This window comes from Bombyx mandarina, chromosome 10, assembly GCF_030267445.1.
Source record: "Bombyx mandarina strain Sakado chromosome 10, ASM3026744v2".
NCBI lineage: Eukaryota > Metazoa > Arthropoda > Insecta > Lepidoptera > Bombycidae > Bombyx > Bombyx mandarina.
Genome location: NC_143217.1, coordinates 376,796 through 399,011, shown reverse-complemented (window position 1 = coordinate 399,011; position 22,216 = coordinate 376,796). Strand labels below are relative to the sequence as shown.

At 41.7% G+C, this 22,216-nt stretch overlaps 2 protein-coding genes across 3 annotated transcripts in view; one reads left to right on the top strand and one right to left on the bottom strand.

The window, feature by feature from the left end:
* The window catches only part of LOC114249629 (uncharacterized), a 40,614-nt gene extending 28,326 nt beyond the window's left edge, over positions 1-12,288 (top strand). Inside the window, exons 3-8 of the mRNA XM_089730107.1 lie at positions 5,152-5,250; positions 6,246-6,344; positions 7,039-7,137; positions 8,036-8,233; positions 9,641-9,736; positions 9,805-12,288. Of these exons, the coding sequence (XP_089586233.1) occupies positions 5,152-5,250; positions 6,246-6,344; positions 7,039-7,137; positions 8,036-8,233; positions 9,641-9,736; positions 9,805-10,011 (798 nt within the window). The 3' untranslated portion in view covers positions 10,012-12,288. The remainder of the gene's footprint in view (positions 1-5,151; positions 5,251-6,245; positions 6,345-7,038; positions 7,138-8,035; positions 8,234-9,640; positions 9,737-9,804) is intronic.
* Positions 12,274-20,110, bottom strand: LOC114249631 (lymphokine-activated killer T-cell-originated protein kinase). Of its 2 annotated transcripts, XM_028183268.2 has the most exons (6): positions 19,895-20,110; positions 19,524-19,819; positions 18,707-18,902; positions 18,310-18,504; positions 12,949-13,121; positions 12,274-12,391 (listed from the first exon to the last, which is right to left on the bottom strand). In XM_028183268.2, the coding sequence occupies exons 1-5, from the start codon at positions 19,995-19,997 to the stop codon at positions 12,952-12,954; spliced, it is 960 nt and encodes a 319-aa protein (XP_028039069.2). In that variant the 5' UTR covers positions 19,998-20,110; the 3' UTR covers positions 12,274-12,391; positions 12,949-12,951. The 2 variants fall into 2 exon arrangements, with proteins under 2 accessions (XP_028039069.2, XP_028039068.2); XM_028183267.2 differs by having other exon boundaries at positions 12,274-13,121; positions 19,895-20,108.
* Between the last annotated feature and the right edge of the window lie 2,106 nt (positions 20,111-22,216).

Here is a 22,216-nt window from a genome sequence, read left to right as displayed (position 1 = left end):
AGCATTATGTTAGGATTCAAATAGATACTGAAAAGAGATAAATGTCACCAGTGCCACGCACGTTATGATTTCGTGTGACGACAATGGGAAATCATGTCCACTCGTTATCGCTTATGCTTTAAGCCATCAAAGATCATGAATCCAAACTGCGGTTACTCTATGATTTATCGTTTGATGCGGCACTCGTTATGTTATGTAACGAATTAATGGCGAGGTGTTATCCGGTTGTTGTAACTGTGTAATATGTGCTAATGCAGTTTGCTAAGTGGTACAAAATTATTGTTGCGCTGTGAGAGGGCTCTGCTGGAGATGTTGCGTTTCTATGTAGGTATACCGTCACACGATAATGTCTCCCCGCTGAGTTTCTCGCCGGATCTTCTCAGCGGGTCGTGATTCCGATCCGGTAGTAGATTCATTCGCAAAGTAGTTGCTCTTGAGCTCTAAGGTCACCTTCGGAGGCGCTCGGGCAGCTGCTAGCAAATCCCGCCCCTCCTGGTTTACATCGGAATTAGTTGTTACCGTTTCTTTAAGGTGGATGTATTAATTAAAAATAAGTCGTGATGAATTAACGAAACTATGCACAAAACAAATTACAACCAAAGAAATTATAAGTTTAAATGTTTTTTTTTATAATTGCAATGTTCTTCTCTGACAATAAAATGAAAGTTATATTTATTACGAATTACTTTATAGAAAATATGTTGACGAATAAGTTTTCTACAGAACCAACATTTTCAATTACCAATAAAATCTTCAGATATTTAGAAATATCCAAAATGGAAATGAAAACCAATCCCGATAAATCCTATAGACAGTAAGTTATATTCCACGGGATTATTCGCTGCAGCGAGCCCATTTTCCCGGAAACGTGTCATCCCCAGTAAGGGCGCGTCCTTGTCCTACATCGGGTCGATCGATGATTGAACAGGATTTGTTGAAAACGTCACGATGTCAAGTGTAATTAGTAAGTTCTGCGAATTTTTGAAATTTCCTGAATTAACAGTAGTTACGAAGTTTTTTTTATTATTGCTTGGGTGGTTGGACGAGCTCACAGCCCACCTGGTGCTAAGTGTTTATCGGAGCCCATAGACATCTACAACGTAAATGCCGCCGACCACCTTGAGATATAAGTTCTAAGGTCTCAGTATAGTCACACGGCTGCCCCACCCTTCAAACCAAAACGCATTACTGCTTCACGGCCGAAATAGATAGGGTGGTGGTACCTACCCGTGCGGACTTACAAAAGGTCCTACCACCAGTAAAAAGCACCAGTTTTTTAAATGGTCGTGCTAACGTTTTAAGCTTGTGTTTTACACTCAATAATACTCATCAGAATAAGTAGACCCATTAGTTACTATTCTAAGATTATCTAGAATAGAAAGATGCCCAATTGAGTTTGACTGTAGAAACGGACAGAGAATCTGTGGAATTTATTTAAGTTAAGTAAATATTGTTGTTACCAGAATTAACTGTGTATACCTTTCTCTGGACGCTTTTAGATATGTTTATTTTATTAGTGAAGATTCGTTGTTTCGCTTCGTTTTCCGACGATTTCATGGACTGATCAGCAGCTCCGGTGTTGCGTTCTGTGTGCTTCCCTTCGTTTGCCGCTAGGGGCGCTGTTCCAACTCCATACAAATTTGAGTTAACTTTTACGCGATCGAGAAGTTAAAAAACTCGCAATAAGCACACTGGTGTCTCTAATGTGGGGAAATATATTTTATTGATTACGTTTTGAGTGTAGGTATTGATTACTTTAAACGATGAAAGCTTATGGAATTATATTGTTGTTTTTTCCTCCCGTAGATGTACAGTGTCAGTAGATGTACAGTGTTGATGTCAAGTGCTTGACGGATATAGGTACTATAAACAAATTTTTCTAATGAAATACGTACTCAACAAATGTTCACGATTGACTTCCACAGTGAAGGAATAACATCGTGTAATAAAAATGAAACCCGCAAAATTATAATTCCACAGATTCTCTGTCCGTTTCTACAGTCAAACTCAATTGGGCATCTTTCTATTCTAGATAATCTTAGAATAGTAACTAATGGGTCTACTTATTCTGATGAGTATTATTGAGTGTAAAACACAAGCTTAAAACGTTAGCACGACCATTTAAAAAACTGGTGCTTTTTACTGGTGGTAGGACCTTTTGTAAGTCCGCGCGGGTAGGTACCACCACCCTATCTATTTCTGCCGTGAAGCAGTTATGCGTTTCGGTTTGAAGGGTGGGGCAGCCGTTGTAACTATACTGAGACCTTAGAACTTATATCTCAAGGTGGGTGGTGCATTTACGTTGTGGATGTCTATGGGCTCCAGTAATCACTTAACACCAGGTGGGCTGTGAGCTCGTCCATCCATCTAAGCAATAATAATAAAAATATGATTTTACAAGGCCGTACAGTACGGAAGTACTCGAGATAAAAGTTAGAGAGAAGAGTAGGAAAGTTGGTTAGGAAATAAGATAAGAATACTGCTGCTACGGACAGATGGTTCTAATAGATAATGGAGGATGGGTTCACATTCGTTCCAGGTTAATAGCTAGACAAAGTTGTTATCTGATATCTACTGACGTACTACATGTTTGCACTGCTAGGCAACCAGTCTTGAATCGTCACCCATTCCTTTATGTGGTATTATGTGACTAACAATTAAGTGAATAAGGTACCAACCGCGCGGAATGAACATTCATGTTAGATTAGACTGGTTTATAGGCTAGATATCTACAACTTGTTTTTCATATTATGTCAAATTTTAGATCGTAGTGTTCACAAATGCTCAAGGCTGCCTTTGTTTAGTGCCACTGACACTTAAATTAATTGCCCCTTTTCGAGCGTTTTTTTTTGTCAGGAGGAAATCGCCGGACTTCCGCCCTCCACTGGGGATGGAGGGCGGGGCATGTCGGAGTTGAACCGACTAAAAAAAACCTCCTGTCGCTCAACAACCAGCATCCAAACCTCGCATGAGACAGAACTCATGAAAAGGCAAAGGGGGGAAGGTGAAGCGTTTAGTGTGGAGCACATCTCTCCCATCACCCTCCCCCCCTTTTCGAGCGTAAGCCAATGAAATCTTGCATCACCAACACAACCCACTTCAATTCAACTTGATGAAAAGAGACAGCACGATTGTAATTATTTTCGATAAACATCATTCGTCAGTGTTTAGTGTAAAAGCGTTAAAAATATACTTTGTAAACTGTAAATAAACATTGAATCGTGGCGTTTGAGTGTGTTCCTTGTGTGTGTGCTTAATACATCTCTGAACTGATTGTAAGTAGTTATCGACGTGGACAGCAGAAATCCGGGAGTACAGCCAGACGTTGGGGCGTTGGTAGGCCGACTGGTAAACGAGGGTTCGTCACGTTTCCTTTGAAGAAAGAGGAGTTCATTCCGGAACCAGAGGGCTCGATACGTAAACAATATCCAGAGATGCACGTAACTGATTTCAGTGGGTCACAATGGAAATTAGTGTGATGTGGACGTTGGAAGTGAGTGACCAGCGCGCCCGACAGCAATTCGACAGGCGCTTGTTCTCTTCAATCCATTTCTTAATAAGTCTGAAAGGCGCCTGAACACTATTTTAGTATTAATACGCGAATTTAAATAGTATAAAGCCTCGGGTTCTTTTTGCGCCGAAAACCTTTTGATGTTATCCACGTTGTACAAACGTTTTTGCATCAAAAGCGTACTTCAAACTCCGTACAGGAATAGTCTTCATAAACTCCTTTGAGCCCGGGGCGCCCCAGTTTCGGAGGGAAACAAATTTTAATGACGCCCTGGTCAACTTTGCGCTATTAACGTGGAAAAAATGGACTTGAAATAAAAAATTAATTGTATAAGTTTCGTAAAATTTTTCTTGTATTTAAAAAGGAATAGATAAATAATAACTTAGACGCTTATTAAAAATGAAAATATGAAATGTTATAATAACTACAATCGGCTCCAAGAACAGACGTAGTCTGATAAGAACCAGCGAAGCAAACTTAACGGGTTTTTTGTGTTATAGTTGTAAATTTAATATTTATTAAATAACTAACTTTTCTTTATGAAATTAAGTAGTAAAATAAATAATATGGCGTCCCCAACATGTGCTATCATTGACTCTGTGGTTGACGTCTGTCATGTGGGATTTCGTACAGCTGGTCCCTCACAGCTAGTTATCGTAATAAACATCTTATTTGTATCTAAAGAAAAACCTTTTTTGTGTAATTTTTATATAAAACTTTTTTAGTTTAAAAAAAATGTTTTTTTTATTATATAGAACTTTCTGTCATTGAAAAAAAAAACGAGTTTAGTTTTATTTAATTCAAGAATACTATACTTTTTGGCGGGAACGCGAGGAGTGAAGTTGTGTGATTTGTTTTATTTTGTCTGTTTAGTTTTTCTTCAGGCTTAAATGTGCCATAACGGTGGTTTATTAACTGTTTAGTATCTGTGTAAGTGCACAAATGTGGGAAAATGAAACTAAGCCGCTGAACATAACTTCTCGGGATCCTCCAAAAAGTCCACTGAAACAGTCTCAGTATCACTATTTTACTGAGATTATATTTCATTCCATATCATCTTATCTCATTTCATTTCATTTCATTTCATGATATAATTTTTCATATAAAAAAAATACATATAAAAGATTAGGCTGTATGTTAGGACACCTTTGCCTTTCCGGTTGGTAAAATAAAACTACTACTACTCAAGAATACTATATAAATAAATAATGTATGTAAATAATTTGTGGAAAATAATGGCTTTAAATGTTGTTTTCTTAATATTGTACAGAAAAAGGCAAGTAAATCTTTTATTTAACCACTTAGAATATACCATATTATAGGTATAACTAGCCGTACTCGCCCGCTTCGCTGTGCATTTAAAATTAACATTATTATTTATTATCATTATTATTAGGGAGGCCAACACTCATATAAATATTAGCCTATCCATTAAGTACATGTATTTTCTACATGGATACCAAGTTTCAAGTCAGTCGGATGCATGGTTCAGTAGTTATAACGGAACATTCGTAAAAACCACTAGATTTATATATTAGTATAGATTACGAAATTCTTAGGATTTAACGTCAAGCTGAGCGGGAAAATTAAACCACGTGTGCGTTACTATACTAATAATAAATTGATAATTAAAATTCCAGGACGGTACCACGCCCCTCATACTGGCCGCAGCCATGGGGCACACGGACTGCGTCAGGGAGCTGTTGGCGCAGGGAGCAGACCCGGCCTGCTGCAGGACGGTAACACCAAAATCTTAAATACACAATTACAATTTCGAAAAAAAAAACAGCAATGATGGTTGAAATTTATGTTTTAAGCAACATATCATTGCTAAATACGTTTCACGCTAGATACATTTTCGGGCAAGTCTAAAACTTATTTTTTGCGTAAATTGACTAGCACATACACATACACGCAGGGATGGCATCCGTTCTACCCTATGATCTGCAAGCGAAGTAAATTGTTCCTTCGTAACAAGATGACAGTTGTTTGGTGGAAACGCGAGGAGTGAACTTGTGTGATTTGTTTTATTTTGTCTATTTAGTGTTTCTTCGGGTTTAAATGTGTAATAACGGTAGTTTTAACTGTTTAATATCTGTGAAAGTGCACAAATGTGAGATAATTAAACAAAACCGCTGGACGTAGCTTCTTGGGATCTTCCAAAAAGTCAACTGAAAACGTCTCAGTAAATGACCACCATTTTACTGAGACAATATTTCATTCCATATCATTTCGTCTCATTTCATTTAGTTTCATCGCGGTTGATTTATGTCTCAAATTAATCATCTTCATTTCATTTCATTTCACTCCATATTATCATTTTAATAAAAATAAGAATATAAATTAAAATAAGACTTGACCTAAAGGTCTTAGTTACCAGGTCATAATCCTTTAAAATAAAAATAAAAATGTGACACTACAAAACTTGTGTAGTAGTAGTGTAGTGTTCGCTCATGCGGCCCGCATGCATACCCTCTCCAGGTCATGCAATCCCGCTTCTGCAGAATAGCCGTCGGGGCACCGTGGCTCGCGAGGAATGTCGAACGTCACGACGATTTAAATTTAGAAACGATACGTAGTGACTTTAAGGTAGGCAGCGACTTGGCTGTGCCTCTGACGCTACTGACGTGTATGAGCAATGGTAGGCAATAGCGGGCGCCAGAGCTGTCGCCCGCCATTGCCTACTACTTGCCTGCCTACTGTCGCGACAGTAACACCGCGCTGTGGCTGTCAGACAGGAACGAGCGCCCTGTTCTTCGCGGCGCAGGGAGGCTTCCTCGACATCGCGCGTCTACTGCTGGACGCCGGCGCCGCCATCGACGCGCCCAGCTCGGTGCGTGACCCCCCCTCCACCTCAGTGTATAGTATAAACGCTACCCCATCCTTGAAATCGAAACGCATGACTCTTTGTGGCAAAAACGGGCAGCGCGGCGGTATCTACCCGCGCCGGCTTCAAATACAGCCTACCACTAGGTTTCATTATTAACTCTTCTAGACTTTTCAAAGTGTATGACTGTAAACAGTTTTGTGTTTTCAAATTTTGTGTCTAGTTGTTGTTTTTATTTGTTGTTGGAAAAAAAATATTAATGATTTTCGACGCCTCTCAATGCGTCTTGTACAGCTTCTTCGCTCACATAAACTCACTGAACTGTAATGAAACCATAAATGATGTTCTAACCGAGATATAATAGTGTGCTTAGTGCGAGTTTTTTAACGTTCTCGATAACGTAAGAGTTAGCCCAATTTTGTATGCAGTTGGAACAGCGCCCCTAGCGGCAAACGTAGGCAAACGATCCCATTCCATACAAATATGAGCTAACTTTTACGCTATCGAGAACGTTAAAAAACTCGCACTAAGCATACTGTACACGCAGCGAGTTACTGAAATCAACGCGACGGCACGCGCGTCATATCTCTACATCAACGAACCCAACTCTTAAGAACCTCTGAACAAAGCCACAGAAACCGTTCCCTGCGAACGTAACTAGGAACTCAAACAAAACAAGAGAGTGTGTTGTGTGTCGCAGGACGGCGGCACCCCGCTGTTCGTGGCGTGCCAGTGCGGACACCTGCCCGTCGTCGACGAGCTCATCAGCCGCGGGGCCAACGTCAACTCCTGCATGAAGGTACGCGCCGGCACGAGGCGCTGGCGGTTACTGTTGTGTAGAATACACGGTTGACTCACCTACTGACCAACCGACTGCTGGCTTTTAAAGGAGATCCTACTGGTGGTAGGACCTATTGTGAGTCCGCACGGGTAGGTACCACCGCCCTGCCTATTTCTGCCGTGAAGCAGTAATGCGTTTCGGTTTGAAGGGTGGGGTAGCCGTTGTAACTATACTGAGACCTTAGAACTTATATCTCAAGGTGGGTGGCGCATTTACGTTGTAGATGTCTATGGGCTCCAGTAACCACTTAACACCAGGTGGGCTGTGAGCTCGTCCACCCATCTAAGCAATAAAAAAAAAAAAAAAAAACTTTCATCTCCTTTAAAGGATAAAGCTAAACCGTCATCAGGTCTTAAAAAATCTAATCAGATAAGCTGCTACCAGCTGTTGAAATTCGGGTCGTCTAAATGTATTTATTTCCATGCAACAGTCGTTTTTAAGCTATTGCATAAATTTTATCGTGGGCTTTGATCGCGGCGACTGAATCAAGAAATTTCGTAACGAAAATAACCTGACACCCCACTACGCCTACTATGTAGCTCGTGTTCAACACATTCACACGTTGCACTTGTGTAGTGTATGTGAATAAACGCGTGGCGTGACGTCACACTGCATGCGTATCATGAAAAGTCTGTCCATCTCTCTCTCGCGCGGTCTAGCTTATGAGTGTGAAGGGGACAGTTAATGTTTTGCTTTTATTAATGTTTAATATAGCGTGGTCTTCTTTTATTATTGTTTTAATATTAAATTATCATTGTCTAATTATAATTGCATAAGTTGATAAAAAATGCTATGCAATAGCTTTACCGCGGCAGTTCCCGAGTGCCGTTTTTTTTTAATTTGTGGCTGTGCGCAGGACAAAGCGACGCCGCTGTTCATCGCCGCGCAGAACGGACACGACGACGTGTGCGCCGCACTCGTGCGCGGCGGCGCCGACCTCACCGCCGCGCGCTGCGACCGCGCCTCGCCGCTGTGGATCGCCGCGCAGTGCGGGCACCACCGCGTCGCGCGCACGCTGCTGCGGGCCGGCGCGCACGTGGACCAGCTCAGGCAGGTACGTCGCGCCGCCCGCCGCGTGCGGGTCGGGGGGTCATGTCGCGCCGGCCGGGCACCACCGCGTCGCGCGCACGCTGCTGCGGGCCGGCGCGCACGTGGACCAGCTCAGGCAGGTACGTCGCGCCGCCCGCCGCGTGCGGGTCGGGGGGTCATGTCGCGCCGGCCGGGCACCACCGCGTCGCGCGCACGCTGCTGCGGGCCGGCGCGCACGTGGACCAGCTCCGGCAGGTACGTCGCGCCGCCCGCCGCGTGCGGGTCGGGGGGTCATGTCGCGCCGGCCGGGCACCACCGCGTCGCGCGCACGCTGCTGCGGGCCGGCGCGCACGTGGACCAGCTCAGGCAGGTACGTCGCGCCGCCCGCCGCGTGCGGGTCGGGGGGTCATGTCGCGCCGGCCGGGCACCACCGCGTCGCGCGCACGCTGCTGCGGGCCGGCGCGCACGTGGACCAGCTCAGGCAGGTACGTCGCGCCGCCCGCCGCGTGCGGGTCGGGGGTCATGTCGCGCCGGCCGGGCACCACCGCGTCGCGCGCACGCTGCTGCGGGCCGGCGCGCACGTGGACCAGCTCCGGCAGGTACGTCGCGCCGCCCGCCGCGTGCGGGTCGGGGGGTCATGTCGCGCCGGCCGGGCACCACCGCGTCGCGCGCACGCTGCTGCGGGCCGGCGCGCACGTGGACCAGCTCAGGCAGGTACGTCGCGCCGCCCGCCGCGTGCGGGTCGGGGGGTCATGTCGCGCCGGCCGGGCACCACCGCGTCGCGCGCACGCTGCTGCGGGCCGGCGCGCACGTGGACCAGCTCAGGCAGGTACGTCGCGCCGCCCGCCGCGTGCGGGTCGGGGGGTCATGTCGCGCCGGCCGGGCACCACCGCGTCGCGCGCACGCTGCTGCGGGCCGGCGCGCACGTGGACCAGCTCAGGCAGGTACGTCGCGCCGCCCGCCGCGTGCGGGTCGGGGGGTCATGTCGCGCCGGCCGGGCACCACCGCGTCGCGCGCACGCTGCTGCGGGCCGGCGCGCACGTGGACCAGCTCAGGCAGGTACGTCGCGCCGCCCGCCGCGTGCGGGTCGGGGGGTCATGTCGCGCCGGCCGGGCACCACCGCGTCGCGCGCACGCTGCTGCGGGCCGGCGCGCACGTGGACCAGCTCAGGCAGGTACGTCGCGTAGGTCGTGGTTTCACCGAACTGGTAGGTGAGCACAATTTGCTAACGCTGGTCCTAGCAACAGCAGTATTTCGCTGAATCTGAATCGCGGTGAAATTGTACGTAAATTAGGTAAAATAAATTTATATACTTTATACACTTCCAAAGTAATTTACTCAAAGGCTTAATCCAATCGTTTATCGAATGAATTTTTTGAATTGACCGCCCCGCTCGACTCCTCAGTACACTGAACTGGCCCTGTGCTCGCAGGACGGCGCGACGCCGCTGTTCAAGGCTGCGCACAAGGGTCACGCCGCCGTGGTCGCCGAGCTGCTCAAGTACAACCCCGAGCTGGGCCTGCTACCCGTGAGTACCTACACATTGCTACTTGTGTCGCGCCGCTAACACCCCGCTGATGTCCCCGCGTGCGACAGAACGGGCAGTCAGCGCTGCACGGCGCGGCCATGTTCGGCGCGCTGTCGTGCGTGCGTGTGCTGGCGCCGGCGGCGGACCGCTCGCTGCGCAACGCGGCGGGGCACACGGCGCTGCAGGCGGCGGCGGCGGCGCGGCGCCCGCGCGTGGTGGCCTACCTGCGCGCGCTCGACCAGCGGGACGACACGACCTACTCCACAGATCAATAGTCGACGCCGAATTACTTTACGTCCTAATGTCACTTGGCGCTCGGCGCGCACTCTTACACTTGCTCGTGCCAGTACTGGAGCCAGCCGCGCGACTTGCCGCTAACGAAGGGTAAATCTCCGTCGATTCTAACAGAGTGGCCAACCGTATGAGATTTCTCGTACAAACAGAATATATTGTTTGATAACGCAATTATGTACGAAAATCTGACCTGGAATTTTTTGTACATATTTTTGATGCAGGTATATTACAAATTAAACAAGTTTCTACCGTTTAAGCACATCAGGCGTACTAACTAGACTTGTGCATTCTCGTGTCGTAAACTCGAATTGTCTTTGCTCCCACACTTCCTTAGAACTGACAATGATAATTAAAGTGACGAAGTAATTTTACTATAAAACGTATTTATAGTAAATCTTATTTTAATGATTATTTCTACCCGTATGTAAAGCCTAGTCTTTCGGGTTCTTTCAAAAAAGCCACTGAAAATGTCACTGTAAATAGCCCCCATTTTACTTAGACAGACTATATATAATATTTCGTATTATAAGATTTGGCTTAAAGGTCTCACTACTAAGCTAATATGAAAAAAATAAGAGTAAACTTTACGGTTGGCCACCCTGGTTCAAACTTCAAAATAAGGCGTTCATAAATCCAATTGTCAGAATCTAAATTTGAATTATGAATGATACCTACATATGTTACTTTATAGAAATCAAACTATTTTTATGCAACTTGTTTAGTAACCAGCAATTGTTTAAATAGCAGAAGAGAATAATTTAAATTGCCCAGCGTTTACGAAATCAGTGTCCCATGGAATATAAATGGTGTAACTCTTGTTTTACCGTTTTTGAGTTACGTTGTAAGAATAATTAAATAATTACAAGGTAGTTAAGTTTTAACCGTGAAATCTCATATTAGATCTATGTTTTTACTTCGGTTTTAGTAGGCGTTTTTATCATTTTACATTTATTTATTATTAAGAAAACTCATTAGAACATGCTTTCAAAACTTGGTGCTGTGTAGTTTTAAGGTTCTTTTATTTTTTATTTGTTTTTGAATGTATTGATACATAAACACTCATTATTGATTAATCTCGCCAGTGTACATATTGTTTCCGATGTAAAAAAATCTTTGTGCTTGATACTTAACAAATCTTGCTTATTTATAGACATTGTATTAATACACGCAAAAATAAAAATTATTTATGAAATTTAAACTAGTCAACTCTATTTACGATTAAATTGTGTTTTTACATTATATTAACAACATCAATAATTTACTTAACAATAAACACTGGTTAAATCACCATGTTAACTTAGGTATATTGATATTAAGTAGATTTCCAAGTACAATTTTCAAATGAGTATGAAATGAAACTTAAACAATAGTAAAGCAACTGAAAAAGGGCTGACTTATTTACAATTGAAAAAAATGTTAAACTTTCCAAATTTTGTAATTAAAATTAGCTTGTTTGTCTTTTAGACATTATTATCATGATGTTTTTTAATTAGAATACTTCATTTAATGTTTATTGTAAAACATTTAAATGATGTTTGTTCAAAATTTATATCGTAGATAAGAAATCTCCAAAGTGAACCATCCCTTCATCATTCATCATTATTGAACCTGCACTATTGATAATGTTGGTGTAATGATAATAAAATATTAGCCTAGTTTTTATTAATGCTCAAAATGAAAGATCAAATGCTACTGAGCTTGAAGCAAGGCACTGTTTTATACGTACGTACGTACACAAATAATTTTATTCAATTGAATTCTAAATGAATTAAGAATTCCTAACCATTTTAGCCTGTAGATGTATATTTTCATACAATAACAAGAATCATAAAGTGAAAAGTAAAAAACTATTTTCATGAGGACTTTATGTGGTAAAATTATTTAATGGAAAGGAAATAATAAATTGTGTTCTGAGAGAAGTGTTAGGCGCCGACAATTAGATATATTCAGTATTTTGTAAACGCTCTTTACTGTAACGGCATCTACTTCAATGTATTTATTTACTTTGTCAGAGGCTGCTTTCTAGTTGAAAGGTCAGTAAATTTATTTGATTAGTACAACACTGAACATAAACTTATAGATTTTCCACATTTTTTTTATAAAAGACACTAATTTGAGGTTACTATATTCTGTTTAATTCAAAGAATTGTGAAAGTGGTTATATTTATTGAAGGTTAAATATACGAGGGATACTGTTCGGTAATTAAGTATTTGTTAATTGTTGTTATTGACGAATAAAATACTTTTCGAACATAAAATAGTTTTATTGTATCTTAAAATAACATTTATTTTACAAATAATACAAGCAGGCTGTGCGGGCGCCTCCGTCGGCCGGGAGCCCACCGGAGCACCGATGTAACTCTAGCGACGTTAAATTTACGTTTGAAATCAACTTTATTGGTCCCATCAGATACTTATTAAAAAATAAATCATTGTCAATTTTAAGTAAATGCTCTCGAACATAATATAAATTGAAGTTAATAAAAATATGTATTTACCCAGGCGGACGACAGGGGGGCACTTGAAAACCAAACGACAAATGCCAAGTAACATATTATGTGAAACACGATTTGGCTGGCAATTATATACGTCTACACTGTCCAATTGACGAGCGTTCAGAGAGCACACAATATACACAAAATATACGCAGTCACTGGGAAGAGTTTTTGATATTCGTTCTCGTAAGGGGTGAAAGGTGCAAAACATTTGCATTCCATAGTTGTTATGAAATGTTATTTTCTATTTTTGGATGAATTATCCCTGGTCTGTCAGTATGGAGTGGTTCCGTCTTCACATTGGAAGACTATGTGGAGATATCATGCCTATTGTCTTTAGGCCGCGATGAGTTCAAATACACAAAATTTCTAAATTACATGTTAGATGTAGCAGGTAAGATAATGTGAATTCCTTATAGAAACCTATTAACATGATGTGTTATGAAGTAATGCCGCTGCCATGGCCCGCGCGGCCGCCGTGAGCTGCGCGGCCTGGGGGCGGTCGGCCGGCCGGCTCTCAGTACAGCTGCAGAACAGGGTTAACGGCTGTGCGTATTCTACTTCCGATATGTTGGCGGGGACGTCTGGACGACTGCCTGTAATTCAAATTTATTATCAAAATAGTAAACATTATGATTTTCTTCTTTTAGAAGTCTTTATATTATCTTTAATAGGGAAATTATTTCTGCAAAGAATGTATGCAAATAATAAGAAAAAAAATTGTGTTGAAAACATAATTTAAAATAAAGTAAAAGAAAAGAATCTGAAAATAAAGTAATTTCCCAAAAATTGTTTCAGTATTTATTATAATGTCTTTACGATTATATTTTAAAATATTGGTCATTAGATTGGTTGAATTATATCTATATATCATCTATGGGGTCTTCTGCGTGAGTCTTGGTTCAGACAATATGGGGTTTAGATCCGTTACCGGAATGATTATGTCCAATTTCACACACACAGCAATTTATTACATAAAAACGATCAGAAGGAGAAAAGCGACAAGCACAAGCACAGTTGAATAGTTCACAGCAAACAGTAAGAAAAAGTCCAGGCAAAGAAGGAGACGTAAAACTATACACACTAAACATTCAACATAAACTTAGTCAATCGAGACAGGCGTGTGCGAGTAAATGTGACGTGAGCTTCGCGGTCAGAGGTCTGCGGACGACTGGCGCAGGAAACTGCGACGGCGCACCTCGCGCCGTTCACACAAAGACTTGTGAACTACGCAATCATGTGTAAGTCACCACACCACTCCCCCTCAGAGACCACCTCAGGATGGGCGATAGTAGTCTGGAAATGTGACTTTTCTACCCGATCTTGTTCTGTGAGACGAGCGCGGCGATTCCAGGCTTTCTTTTTCATCATAGAGTTGCTTAGGTATTTTTTCTGTGTTGCTATCTAATAAGTAAGCTGGTTTGATCCTGTCTATGGAAACGTTGATCTCTTTTCCGTTTATTAACAGCTTGTACACTTTGTTGTCTCTGTTAATAACTTTGTAGGGGCCTTTATACGCCGGTTGAAATCCACGTTTGACTGCGTCTTCTCTGAGGAATACGTGCGAGCAAGATGCAAGATCTTTGTAGATAAATATCTTCTGGGTAGAATGATGTGATGTTGGGACTGGCTGTAAATTGCTGGCAAATGACCTGATGCGGGCTGAAAAATCAGTTATATCCGTGTCATGCTTGTCAGTTTTATGACCAAAAAATTCTCCTGGTAGGCGCAGGGGTTCACCATATAGTAATTCGGCTGACGAGCACTGAATGTCCTCCTTAAAAGCACTTCTTATGCCGAGGAGCACGATTGGTAAAGTTTCGGTCCAGTTGATGTCGGCATGACATGTAATAGCAGCCTTCAGCTGCCGATGAAACCTTTCAATGAGACCATTGCATTGAGGATGGTAGCTGGTAGTTTTGCGATGTTTAAACCCTATGAATTTGGAAAGTTGTTCGAATAGTGCTGATTCAAATTGTCTGCCGCGATCAGTGACGATGTCAGTGGGACAACCAAATCGAGCAATCCATCCCGATAAGAAGGCTTTTGCTACTGATTCGGCCGTAATATCAGTCAGTGGTATAGCTTCAGTCCACCGGGTAAAACGATCAATTGCTGTTAAACAGTACTTGTAATCACCGGAAGGAGGTAACGGTCCAATGATGTCTAGATGTACATGATTGAATCTTGCTTTTGGTAAATCGAAGGTGCCTAACGGTGAGCAAACATGTCGATTTATTTTTGAGCGTTGGCAAGATAAACACGCTCTAGCCCAGTCACGGCAGTCCTTCCTGAGTGAAGGCCATACAAATCGTTCAGCTACTAGTTTAGCACTAGCCTTTGTACCGGGATGGCTTAATGAGTGCAAGCTTTCAAATATTTGTTTCCGTAAGTGCTTTGGCACCAGAGGCCTGGGAGTCGGCGTGCTGACATCGCAGTACAGTTGTTTTTGACTTCCTGGTATATTTAGCTTCACGAGTTGTAACGAAGTGTGCCGTCTTAAGAAATTCACTAGTTCAGTGTCCGTATCTTGCGCTTTGGCTAATGTTTCGAGATTGACAGGATTTTGCAGTTCTTCAACTTGACCAGCCCTGGAAAGAGTGTCAGCCACAACATTATCTTTTCCGGATATATGTTGTATGTTAGTCGAAAACTGTGATATGTAGTCTAAATGTCTATACTGACGTGGACTACAGTTTGCCTTCCGCTGATGGAATGCGAAGCATAATGGTTTATGGTCAGTATAGATGGTAAAAGTTGTTGCTTCTAACCAATGCCTGAAGTATTTGATGCTCTCGTAAATTGCCAAAAGCTCTCGATCGTAAGGTGAATATTTTTGTTGCGATGGGCTTAACTTACGAGAGAAGAATGCCAGAGGTTGCCAATTTCCGTCCTTCAGCTGTTGTAATACTCCACCAATAGCAAAGTCAGACGCATCAGTCACTAAGCTCACCTTGGCATCACAGTCAGGATGAGCAAGTAAAGCTGCGTTACAAAGGCTTTTCTTACAGTCTTCAAATGACTTTAGTGAGTCCCCCGTCACCTCAATTGGATGTGATGTTTTTATAGAACCTGTCAGCAAGGAGCTTAGAGCAGCTTGAATATTTGCAGCTTTGGGGATAAATCTACGATAGAAGTTTATCATGCCCAAGAATCTTCTAAGCTGCTTAGCTGTTTTAGGGACAGGAAATTCTTTGATGGCTTGTACCTTGCTTTCCAGAGGTTTTGTTCCATTCGCGTCAATATGGTAGCCAAGAAATTCTACCTCCGATGCACCGAAGACACATTTTGCAGTGTTGATGAGCATTCCATATTCTTTCATTCTGATGAAAAGCTGATGTAGGTGCTCCAGGTGCTCAGATTCATTACTGGAAAATATGAGAAAATCATCGATATAAGGGAAGCAGAAATCTAAGCCACGTGTCATCTCATCGACAAACCTCTGAAAAGTTTGACTTGCGTTTCGCAACCCAAACGTCATGTACGGAAATTCAAAGAGTCCAAACGGGGTTGTTATCGCTGTTTTTGGTATATCGTCTTCAAAAACCGGTATTTGATTAAAAGCTTTAACCAGGTCAATGGTGGAAAATACACGACAGCCAGATAGGCTATGCGCAAAGTCTTGGATATGGCGAATCGGATACTTATCTGGTATCGTGCGAGCGTTTAGCATACGGTAGTCGCCACATGGTCGCCAACCGTTCTCCTTTTTAGCAGCGAGGTGTAGTGGTGCGGACCAGGGACTCTCAGAGGGTCGCGTGGTGCCGTTAGCCAACATTGCTTCGAATTCTGATCTTGCAATCTTCAATTTTTCAGGTGCCAGTCTTCGAGGAGTACAGGCAACCGGGGGGCCTGGTGTGGTGCGGATGTGATGAACTGTGTTGTGTTTTGGTGTATGGTATATGCCTGCCGGTCGTGTTAGCTCTGGAAACTTAGAAAGCAAAATATGATATTTAGAATTGCCGGTTACGACCTTTACACTAGATATTAAACTATCAGTTACAGCAGAAGCAGCTACGGTTGACAATTTGGTACTAGAATCAATTAAAAGCTTATTGCGTATGTCTACGATAAGGTTAAAATGAGACAGAAAATCTACTCCAATGATAGCTTTAGTTACATCAGCTACTGTAAAACGCCACACAAAATTTCTACGCAAGCCTAGGTTGAGATTAAGTTCAATGTACCCGTACGTGTTAATCGTAGAACCATTGGCCGCGCATAGCTCGTATTCTGTCTTTTCCCGTCGTTGACGAAGCGCAGAGCGAGGAAAGACGCAAACATCACTTCCGGTGTCGACCAGAAACTGAAGACGTGATCTTCTATCCGTCACGAAGAGGCGACCGGTGTTTAATGGGCAATCTTCAGTCGCCATTATCGACTGCCCCGAATGTTTTCCGATGGTGTGTAATCACAGGGCTGGATACATGTCTTTGCTTGTTGACCAAATTTGAAGTGGTACCAACAAAGGGGGAACCGCTTATAGTTGGACTGGGATCTTCTCGTAGGGGTTCGCCTACGATCGTGGAGCTGCTGACGATTGCGAGAACGGGACCGGGTGTGCACTTCCATCGTTAGGGCGCTGACTTGTTTTGTTAGTTCGGTTATTTGTCGAGCCATGATTTCCAGTGCCGAGTCTTCTCTTGAAGATGTTGCTGCCACCTGAGGTGCACTAGGTGCGATGTCATGGACTCTGTCAGCCAGATCTGCCAGTTCAATGAGAGACAAAGTCATCTGAGACGCGATGATAGTTTGTAGGTTGTCTGGTAGACGGCTTGTCCATATGGACCGCAGAAAATCGTCTGGTATTGTAGGTCCAGCTAGTTGTCGTAGATGTCGTAAGAATTGTGAAGGCTTACGGTCACCTAACTCTTCTGATTGTAAAAGCTGTTTTATCTTTTTCTCTTTAGACACGGAGAGCCGCTTAATCAGTTCGCTTTTGAGGTACTCATATTTTTTTGTAGCCGGTGGTGAGGTGATGACGTCTTCCACTTCAACCGCGTACTGTCTGTCCAAGTTTGAAAGCACGTAGTAAAATTTAGTTAAATCGTCAGTTATTCTTGCCATGGTAAATTGGCCTTCTATTTGACAAAACCATATTAATGGTTTTTCCGGCCAGAAAGGCGGTATCCGTACACCAACCCGAAAAAGTTCCGCTGGATTACCGGATGGATCAACGGAAATAGGTACTTCATTTTTCGATATTTTTTTGTGTGGGGTAGTTTGCGAAAGAGTTGTGTCACTATCTTCACTGCTCATTTTGCTAGAATGTTCTTCTCGGGGTCACCAGTTATGGGGTCTTCTGCGTGAGTCTTGGTTCAGACAATATGGGGTTTAGATCCGTTACCGGAATGATTATGTCCAATTTCACACACACAGCAATTTATTACATAAAAACGATCAGAAGGAGAAAAGCGACAAGCACAAGCACAGTTGAATAGTTCACAGCAAACAGTAAGAAAAAGTCCAGGCAAAGAAGGAGACGTAAAACTATACACACTAAACATTCAACATAAACTTAGTCAATCGAGACAGGCGTGTGCGAGTAAATGTGACGTGAGCTTCGCGGTCAGAGGTCTGCGGACGACTGGCGCAGGAAACTGCGACGGCGCACCTCGCGCCGTTCACACAAAGACTTGTGAACTACGCAATCATGTGTAAGTCACCACACATCCAACAAACTTATTATCATTATGAGAATCAATTGAAATAAACATTTTTTGGGCAACCTTACATCAAACTCTCAGAGCAATATAACTTTAGCACATTCATTTGTATGCTTACCATATCGATCGGAGAAATCATAACCACTCTCGTCAAGATCATCCAGGCTCATATCAAAGGTGTCCTCATCAATTTGTGAGTGAGGTGGCATTAGTGCCATCATCTCCCACAGAGTGAGACCAAATGGCCAGATGTCAGTTCTGTCGCTGATCTGTCCTCCGTGAATTACTTCAGGTGCGCTCCACGCTTCTGTACCTGTTTTATAGTGTTTTGTTAGTCACAAATTTATTTGTTATCAACAAAACATTGTATTACTTCTGTATTCAAAATTAAGTAGATTTTCATTCATGCTAATTAATATTATTAATTTGTAGAACCTTTACTTAACTGAAAAAATATAGGTCTTGTAAACAAAACTTATATATATGTACCTACATAATATAGTCAAAGAAATTACCATAATAAACAGTTCCACCAGCATTTTCCTTATCAAAGATTCCATTCTCATCGAGAGGAAGTGTCACTCCAAAGTCACAAAGTTTACATATCACAAAATCACCATTGACTAATATGTTATAAGATTTCATGTCTCCATGTAAAATTTGCATCTTTGTGTGAAGGTATTCAAGTGCACTGGAGATGTCTACAGCCACCTAAAATTAAGATCCAATTAAACTAAACATAATTAAAAGTAAAAACAAGGTAACTGGTCATCTTACAATCTACAGAAGTATACTGTAGACCAATTTTGGGAGCTGAGAGTCAATAAGTTGTATAAAGTGACTGTATTTTATTTTTATTTTTTATTGGTTAGATGGGTGGCTGAGCTCATAGCCCACCTGGTGTTAAGTGGTTACTGGAGCTCATAGACACCGATAACGTAAATGCGCCACCCACCTTGAGATATCAGTTCTAAGGTCTCAGTATAGTTACAATGGCTGCCCCACCTTTCAAACCGAAATGCATTACTTAGTGCTTCATGGCAGAAATAGACGGGGTGGTGGTACCTACCCGTGCAGACTCACTGTGGTCCTACCATCAGTTATTACACAAATTATAATTTTGCTCATAATATATAATTTTAAGTTAATTTTCGTTCAGTTTCTGGTGTCTGGAAAATAGTTCTGAAATATAAATCATCCTATTGCAGCATTGCTAATACCTTTTCAGCTCATGAATAATGAAATTACTGTGGACTTTTTAAGAACACAAAACATTCTTAACATAAAAAATAGACAACTTTGGCTGTAGATTAAATAATTTTAAATGTTTACCTGCAACATTTGTCTTGGTGTAAAGGGCGTACAATCATCATCTACTCTCTTTTCGATCAAGTCCCCCAAGGATAAATCACAAGCTTCCATGCCCAAGTATAGAATCTTGCCTTTACTAAATGCCCTAAAACCCACTATGTTAGGGTGAGACATTTTTTGTAACAGTTCCGCTTCAGTTTTCAGGCGATCTGTGTATACTTTATTCGGTTTAACTCGTTTGTTCAACATTTTGAGAGCCCACGGCGATCGGATAAGTCCTGCCCTCGGGGACCTCACTAATTGCAGAACGGACACCCCTAAAACACAAAATGAAGTTTACAGTATTCTAGGTAAATCTATTATCAATTAATGAAGTTTTATTGTTTACGTACCAGTACCATAACCAAGTTTATTTAAAAACGGTGATGGTGGTATAGTTATTTTATCGTTGTCGAAAGGTTTGATAGACTTTTGTGGCGTTTGGAATTCGGTCATGATTGATTTCAATTTGGTTAAGTTTTAAAATGTTTACTTCACCAATTTAAAAAAGACACCACAGTACAACAACGGTTTAATTTTTAAATTTGAAATTGAAGTTAAAATTTGACATTCTGACAGCTTGACATTTACAACTTTTGACAGCAACAGTATGACAAAACGAGCAGAAGGATGACTTACACAAATAGCCTAGAAAAAAGGAAGGAACAACAATTTATTTTACGATTCAACAGCTATTCTTTCTGACCTAGCTGGCTTCTCCTTACTTTATTTATGGACTATGTTGCTTACAAATTTCAAGCCATAGTTAAAATAATGTTCTGTTAGAAATGCCTCTACCAGCTACTAATTTGCTTCTACGTTAAACAAACGATTGTAAAGCTTATTCTTCAATTTCGATTTTTTTTTTATTGTTCTAAAAAAAAAGGTAGGTACCGCCGGTAAATCTTGTGATTAAAATATTTGATTACAGTTTTAAACATTAGATGGATAAGACAGGCAGGTGTAAGTAGATGCGGCTCTGGGCTAGAATGAGAAGCACAGTCACTCTAAGCCCCAAGTTGCATCAAACTGTCGAACAAGAAAAAAAATCAAGCGAAAGATTATGTTGCTTTTTAGGAGGTGCGTTGCTGCTCTAAATAGAAATGAATTTTAATTAAAGAAAATGAAGTTAATAGTCTTACTGTGCTTGCGCCTCTTGCTCACAGTACAGCCCACCGTAACTGTAGGACAAAATCAAAACTATTTTTGAAGATCAGATAGGATCAATGAAACATTTTTTACTTATTCCTACATTTCAAAAGTACTGCATTTATATAAGGTCAAAGCTTTATGTGTATTATCTATGGGTCAAAGTTTGAATTTTAAAGTAATGACAGTTATTGTATACTGTGCTGTTAAGCCGTATCGTAGATATGATTTAAAATTTAAATGAAAATTAATTTAAAAAATTGTTCAACCGCAATCAACTTAAATCGATCAATTAATCGATGAAATCGAACTTAAATTTTTAATTTATAGAAATATTCATGAAAAGCTCACATCATGAAGTGAACGTTAAAATATGATTCATGGCTTATAATGAGATTTCCTCTAAAACTTTCAATAATTTTGAAATAATATTTAATACCTCCTGAAAACACATTTTATCATACAACGCTTAATTTATACTAAAGTTAAACTCTAAGCTATCAATGTTATTTTTTCAGAGCTGCCAACAAATTTACTGTAACTTCAATGGCGGCAAATTCAAGTCTTGCGCTATTTTTGGGGCACCATATTATATAATTTAATAGGATACGAAGGGTGGTCTAGTTTTTGACATATGAGGTCTTTAACTAAGTTTTTGGGGGATTATTCAACATAATTTTGTTTTGTTGACTTCTCGAAAGCATTTTACTGAATGTAAATGGTCCGTTTTGTGAAACCTTGTTAGATATGGGGACACGAAAACATCTAGTATACCTATTGAGACGCTTATACGAAGAAGGTACAGTCTCGGTGCGCGCGGGTGATGTTTTCTCTGGTAAGTTTCATCAGAGTGCTGGAGTACGTCAAGGTTGCATTGTATTGCCGCTCTTATTCAATGCGTACACCGAGTTAATAATGCGCATTACTTTGGAGAGTTGGGAAGATGATGTAACAATTGGGGATATAGAACAGTAAACTTGCGATACGCGGATGATACTAATTTATTTGCAATCAATGTGCAACATTTGAAGGAGCTACTGTTGAGGATGGAACCCATGAGCCTTGAGTTTGGATTGAGGACTAACCGCAGTAAGATCAAGATGATGATTGTTGATCGTGCTAAGAATAACTCACCGAACGTGACTCAAATATCAGGCTGCGACGTGGTGCAATCTTACGTATACATATTATTATGTTGAGACTTTAATCTCAAATAATGGTGGTAAACAAAAAGGCGTATAGCTGTTACGAGAAATAGAAATAAACATAATTAAAACCATTAATATTAGGTCCGTTAGAACACTAATATCCTCCATATGGACTGTGCGAGAAGTGGAAAGAAAGAAAATAGACGTTCTTGAGATGTGGTGCTGGAGAAGAATGCTTGGAGTTTCATGGACCGAGTTTCGTACCAGCATTTCGATTCTTCAAGAACTCGGCATCAAGCAGCGTCTGTTTACTATAGTACAGTCTCGAATGGTGAATTTTTCGGACACGTTTCGCAATTAGACGGCCGATCAATAAAA